The following is a 7,500-nucleotide window of genomic DNA, read 5'->3' on the forward strand; positions in this document are numbered from 1 at the left end:
GCACAATCCATTTAATCTATACACAAACATTTAATCTACAGACCACCGATTTAATCTACACGTCACCCATTTAAATATAAGATACCATCAAAAGAGAAAATCAGCCATCTGATTAAGAGAGTTAACCATCATTTACATGAGACAGTGCCTAATTTACATCTGTTATATCACAAATATGAGACAGTGCCTAATTTACATCTGTTATATCACACATATGAGACAGTGTCTAATTTACATGTTATATCATACACATGAGACAGTGCCTAATTTACATGTTACATCATACACATGAGACAGTGCCTGATTTACATGTTACATCACACATATAAGACAGTGCCTAATTTGCATCTGTTATATCACACATATAAGACAGTGCCTAATTTGCATCTGTTATATCACACATATGAGACAGTGCCTAATTTACATCTGTTATATCACACATATGAGACAGTGCCTAATTTACATCTGTTACATCACACATATGAGACAGTGCCTAATTTACATCTGTTACATCACACACATGAGATAGTGCCTAATTTACATCTGTTACATCACACATATGAGATAGTGCCTAATTTACATCTGTTACATCACACACATGAGACAGTGCCTTCTTCTTAACGAGTCCTCATCTCTCAGCTGATCTTAGAACAGCCGATTTTAAGGAAGCTTCCTGTGATCACAGCGGCTTGTGTTCTTCGCTAGGTCCTGACCAAAAAACTCCACAAAAGAACCCTAATTCTCCCACTCCTAACCTCCACCTCACCCTCACACCAAATCACCAACCACTAAATGCAGCCTTGTTTAGCCAGGAGCAGAGCTAAATGTCGCGGCCGACATAAATTCTCGGGGTGAAGTCCGTAGCTCTCAGCAGAGCGAGAATCTGCTTTTCTGATTCCCACTCACAGATCCAGATTCATGGGGGTTGGAGGAGTGCTGACATTTGGAATTCCTCGATGACCTGGCCTTTTGGAGATGTGCATCACCAAACAGATGTAATGTCAATCACACACCCCACCACCCACACAACCACCACGAGTACTACCTTCCAGAATGATCCAAAAAACCGACATCATTTTTTCTCAAGATTTCTCTCAGGAGATTTGTGTTTACAAACAGCTCAAACAGGCATGTTACCTCACAATTATTGAATGAATAACTGATCCATCTAAATCATCACACCAAACATAAGACCTGCAAGACATATCTCACATGACGCGTGGGTATTAGTGTCTATTAAACCAAAGGTGAGTCTGTGTTCATTAAAGCTTAAAGCTCATCTCATTAGAACAGAGCAGTCTGTTCTAGAGGTGGAGTTAAGATGAGTGTGCCGTTATGATGGCTGACGTTAATATGGGTCAAGCCCCAGCAGCTGAGAGAGAACTGAACTATCAATGTCTGAGTGCACCGCACCACCTTATTTAAGAGTCCAATACCTACTTTAATTAAGAGTACACCACCCCACCTTAATTAAGAGTACACCACCACACCTTAATTAGAGTACACCACCTACTTTAATTAAGAGTCCACCACCCACCTTAATTAAGAGTACACAATCCCACCTTAATTAAGAGTACACCACCACACCTTAATTAGAGTACACCACCTACTTTAATTAAGAGTCCACCACCCACCTTAATTAAGAGTACACCACCCTGTCACGGAAGGCTCGCCTCCCGCGAGGCACGTGCTTTGGCCAGCCACGTGCAGTGGGAGGACCTTCATTTGTGGCCACGCCTGTACACACCTGCACCTCATTTGTCTGTGTATTTAAACCCATGTCAGGGTGTACAGTATCTTTGGTCATTGTTGACGTAACGTGTTAATGTGGTGTTATTGTCAATGGTGATGTTAAACGTTATATTCGTTATTGTTAGCTGTATACGTGTTTATCGTCTGTACTTAGTGTTAACCGTTCCTCGTTTGTATTAATCGTGTGTGATTCTTGTGAGTGCCATTCGTGTTCTATGTCAAATGTTAATAAATGCCCCTCACTCGGGCCACCCCGCCTTACATATCCCACCTTAATTAAGAGTACACCACCCCACTTTTATTGAGATTACACCACCCACTTTTATTAAGAATACACCACCCACTTGAATTAAGAGTACACCACGCCACTTTTATTGAGATTACACCACCCACTTTTATTAAGAATACACCACCCACTTTAATTAAGTGTACACCACCCACTTGTTCTAGTCTTAATACCTTTTCAGTTATGAGGCCACACTGACTTCAGCATGCAGAAACATCCATGATCTCTGGTTATATAGTACAGTAGTAAGTGTAATGTCCATGATCTCTGGTTATATAGTACAGTAGTAAGTGTAACGTCCATGATCTCTGGTTATATAGTACAGTAGTAAGTGTAACATCCATGATCTCTGGTTATATAGTACAGTAGTAAGAGTAACGTCCATGATCTCTGGTTATATAGTACAGTAGTAAGTGTAACATCCATGATCTCTGGTTATATAGTACAGTAGTAAGTGTAACATCCATGATCTCTGGTTATATGATACAGTAGTAAGAGTAACGTCCATGATCTCTGGTTATATAGTACAGTAGTAAGTGTAACGTCCATGATCTCTGGTTATATAGTACAGTAGTAAGTGTAACGTCCATGATCTCTGGTTATATAGTACAGTAGTAAGTGTAACGTCCATGATCTCTGGTTATATAGTACAGTAGTAAGTGTAACGTCCATGATCTCTGGTTATGTGATACAGCAGTAAGTGTAACATCCATGATCTCTGGTTGTATGATACAGTAGTAAGTGTAACATCCATGATCTCTGGTTATATGATACAGTAGTAAGTGTAACATCCATGATCTCTGGTTATATAGTACAGTAGTAAGTGTAACGTCCATGATCTCTGGTTATATAGTACAGTAGTAAGTGTAACATCCATGATCTCTGGTTATATAGTACAGTAGTAAGTGTAACGTCCATGATCTCTGGTTATATAGTACAGTAGTAAGTGTAACGTCCATGATCTCTGGTTATATGATACAGTAGTAAGTGTAACATCCATGATCTCTGGTTATATAGTACAGTAGTAAGTGTAACATCCATGATCTCTGGTTATATAGTACAGTAGTAAGTGTAACGTCCATGATCTCTGGTTATATGATACAGTAGTAAGTGTAGCATCCATGATCTCTGGTTATATGATACAGTAGTAAGTGTAACATCCATGATCTCTGGTTATGTGATACAGTAGTAAGTGTAACATCCATGATCTCTGGTTATATAGTACAGTAGTAAGTGTAACATCCATGATCTCTGGTTGTATGATACAGTAGTAAGTGTAGCATCCATGATCTCTGGTTATATGATACAGTAGTAAGTGTAACATCCATGATCTCTGGTTATATGATACAGTAGTAAGTGTAACATCCATGATCTCTGGTTATGTGATACAGCAGTAAGTGTAACATCCATGATCTCTGGTTATAAGATACAGTAGTAAGTGTGACATCCATGATGTCTGGTTATATGGTAGAGTAGTAAGTGTAACATCCATGATCTCTGGTCATATGGTAGAGTAGTAAGTGTAACATCCATGATCTCTGCTCATATGGTAGAGTAGTAAGTGTAACATCCATTATCTCTGGTGATGTGATACAGCAGTAAGAGTAGCATCCATGACCTCTGGTTATATGATACATTATTAAGTGTAATGTCCATGATCTCTGTGCAAATACAGTCTGATGTTTGATATTTTATTGCTGCACTGGAGAAATTAAACTAATGTAACTAGTTAGTACTGGAAGACACTACACCCATTTCCTTTCATAAAAACACTCCTAAATCTTCACTCACTTCAGACAGCATTTTAAATTCAGTTTGTCTTTATTTGCACATTAAAGTTCAAAGTGAAACCAAATCATCATCCACATAACTGTCTTACACATCAACATCATAATTATCTGAACTCCATCACACATCTTCTGTTCTTCTGGTAAGTTACACATTCAAATGAAGAAAGCAAATCCACTGATCTATGATGGCAGCCCCATAACACTACAGGTTGAGCTTTGTGTGGGGTAATTAGCGGGAAGTTTAAAACTGTACATTTAATTTTTTAATAAACCTTTTCTGTACACTCATATGCAGGTTTAGCTTTAATTATCTCTGTAAACTTCATACTAATGAGCACTAGAGAACAGACAGGCAGCCGAGCTTCAGATCAGGTCAGGTGTGCGTGACGTCCATGTCAGCCCTGTGTTGTAGTCATGTTCACACTAACACATTACCATGGAGAATCACATGTACAGTCACATGTGTGTGTTTGGTCATCCTCTTCTCTCTGTGAGACTTAGAACACGTCAGCAGTGTGGTGTCCAGGTCAGGTGTGTGGTGTCCAGATACTGTAAGAACAGGACAAAACATTCAGCCATCAGACTGTACACACAGGTAAAAGGAGTGTAAACACCTCTAACACACAGTAAACTAAATACACAGAACACAAACTGTATAAGAGTTGTAGAGTCATTCTCTCTCACACACAAACAAAACACTCTTTCTGTAACCTCACCAAGACACACACCCATTCACACCCATTCACACCCTCCATACAGACACACACCCATTCACACCCATTCACACCCTCCATACAGACACACACCCATTCACACCCATTCACACCCTCCATACAGAGTGTGAGGATGAGAGTGGAGTATTAAAGCTGTTTTAGATGTTCAACATCTCCAGTGTACAGCATCACCATTATAGTGTCTAAACCACCATCATACACACATTAAAACTAACACAACCAAAGAGAAACACTATTGATCAAAGCTTGAACAATCACAAGAAAAAATGCAGAATTGACTAGTTATATTCTCCATATAAACATCCATAAACACCAGGAGAACTATAAAATCACTACAGAAACAAAATATCTTTCTCTGTCTCAAACACACTAAACAAAATTCCACATGCTTGGGCAAAAGAAAATCAGCAACACTACAACCCCACATATTAACATATGAAACACATCACCCACACTAAAGCTTAAAACTACAAACTCCACATATTAACATATGAAACACATCACCTACACTAAAGCTTAAAACTACAAACCCCACATATTCACATATGAAACACATCACCCACACTAAAGCTTAAAACTACAAACCCCACATATTCACATATGAAACACATCACCCACACTAAAGCTTAAAACTGCAAACCCCACATATTCATATATGAAACACATCACCCACACTAAAGCTTAAAACTGCAAACCCCACATATTCATATATGAAACACATCACCCACACTAAAGCTTAAAACTACAAACCCCACATATTCAAATATGAAACACATCACCCACACTAAAGCTTAAAACTACAAACCCCACATGTTCACATATGAAACACATCACCCACACTAAAGCTTAAAACTACAAACCCCACATGTTCACATATGAAACACATCACCCACACTAAAGCTTAAAACTACAAACCCCACATGTTCACATATGAAACACATCACCCACACTAAAGCTTAAAACTACAAACCCCACATGTTCACATACGAAACACATCACCCACACTAAAGCTTAAAACTACAAACCCCACATGTTCACATACGAAACACATCACCCACACTAAAGCTTAAAACTACAAACCCCACATGTTCACATACGAAACACATCACCCACACTAAAGCTTAAAACTACAAACCCCACATGTTCACATACGAAACACATCACCCACACTAAAGCTTAAAACTACAAACCCCACATGTTCACATACGAAACACATCACCCACACTAAAGCTTAAAACTACAAACCCCACATGTTCACATACGAAACACATCACCCACACTAAAGCTTAAAACTACAAACCCCACATGTTCACATACGAAACACATCACCCACACTAAAGCTTAAAACTACAAACCCCACATGTTCACATACGAAACACATCACCCACACTAAAGCTTAAAACTACAAACCCCACATGTTCACATACGAAACACATCACCCACACTAAAGCTTAAAACTACAAACCCCACATGTTCACATACGAAACACATCACCCACACTAAAGCTTAAAACTACAAACCCCACATGTTCACATACGAAACACATCACCCACACTAAAGCTTAAAACTACAAACCCCACATGTTCACATACGAAACACATCACCCACACTAAAGCTTAAAACTACAAACCCCACATGTTCACATACGAAACACATCACCCACACTAAAGCTTAAAACTACAAACCCCACATGTTCACATACGAAACACATCACCCACACTAAAGCTTAAAACTACAAACCCCACATGTTCACATACGAAACACATCACCCACACTAAAGCTTAAAACTACAAACCCCACATGTTCACATACGAAACACATCACCCACACTAAAGCTTAAAACTACAAACCCCACATGTTCACATATGAAACACATCACCCACACTAACGCTTAAAACTACAAACCCCACATATTCACATATGAAACACATCACCCACACTAAAGCTTAAAACTACAAACCCCACATATTCACTCTCATGTATAAAACACAGACAATCACAGTGACACACTAACCAAACTGAACAAAATATGAGGGTGGGGTGTGAGTGAGGGTGTGTGAAAAGAGGCTCAACATTCTTGAGAAGATGTTACAAAATGTGTGAGAGAGAAATCCAGCGATAAAGAGACAGATACAGTCAAAATGTAAGAGAGAGAAAGTTTGAGGATTAAAACTGTGAGAAAAACTGTGTGTGTGTGAGTGTGTGTGTGTGTGTGTGTGAGAGAGAGAGAGAGAGAGAGAGTGAAGGAGGATATTGACTGTGCGTGTGTGTGTGTGTGGATATTAAATGTGTGTGTGAGTGTGTGTGTGTGTCTGTGTGTGTGTGTGGATATTAAATGTGTGTGTGAGTGTGTGTGTCTGTGTGTGTTTATGTGAGAGAGAGAGAGTAAGTCAGTAACTCACTCTAGTTTCTCCAGTTTACAGTGTGGATCCTCCAGTAGAGCAGAGAGCTGCTTCACTCCTGAGTCTCCTGCTTTATTGTGTTTCAGATTCAGCTCTCTCAGGTGTGATGAGGGGTTTGACGTCAGAGCTGAAGCCAGAGCAGCACAGCCTTCTTCTTTTATACTGCACCAAGACAGACTGTAGAGAGAAGGAGAAAAACTCCTCACACTTACAAATGAACACACACACACTTGCACAATATGTTGTGTGTGTGTGTGTGTTTAAAAGATGCAGTAGTGTGTGTATAATGAGAGAATGAGGAGGGGGTATTGACTGTGTGTGTGTGAGAGAGTGGGAATGTGTGTGTGTGACTGTGTGTGGGTGCATGAGAGGATATTTGTGTATTGACAGTGTGTGTGTGAGTGACAGGATATTGACTCTGTGTGTGTGTGTATGTGTGTGTTTGTGTGTGTGTGTGTGTGTATAATGACTGTGTGTCTGTGTGTGTGTGTGTGTGTGTGTGTTAGTGTGTGTGTGAATATTGACTGTGTGTGTGT

The 7,500-nt window shown here is 39.5% G+C and overlaps 1 protein-coding gene across 2 annotated transcripts in view; it reads right to left on the bottom strand.

Moving 5' to 3' along the window:
• Window positions 1-3,840: 3,840 nt before the first annotated feature.
• LOC145643329 (NACHT, LRR and PYD domains-containing protein 12-like) overlaps window positions 3,841-7,500 on the bottom strand; it is a 22,579-nt gene continuing 18,919 nt past the window's right edge. For both annotated transcript variants that reach the window (XM_081704265.1, XM_081704266.1), the window contains 2 exons: window positions 6,965-7,141; window positions 3,841-4,377 (listed from right to left, as the gene is read on the bottom strand). In XM_081704265.1, coding sequence (XP_081560391.1) covers window positions 4,356-4,377; window positions 6,965-7,141 — 199 coding nt within the window. In that variant the 3' untranslated portion in view covers window positions 3,841-4,355. The remainder of the gene's footprint in view (window positions 4,378-6,964; window positions 7,142-7,500) is intronic.

Source organism: Electrophorus electricus, chromosome 21 (assembly GCF_041902795.1).
Source record: "Electrophorus electricus isolate QZ-2024a chromosome 21, ASM4190279v1, whole genome shotgun sequence".
Taxonomy (NCBI): domain Eukaryota; kingdom Metazoa; phylum Chordata; class Actinopteri; order Gymnotiformes; family Gymnotidae; genus Electrophorus; species Electrophorus electricus.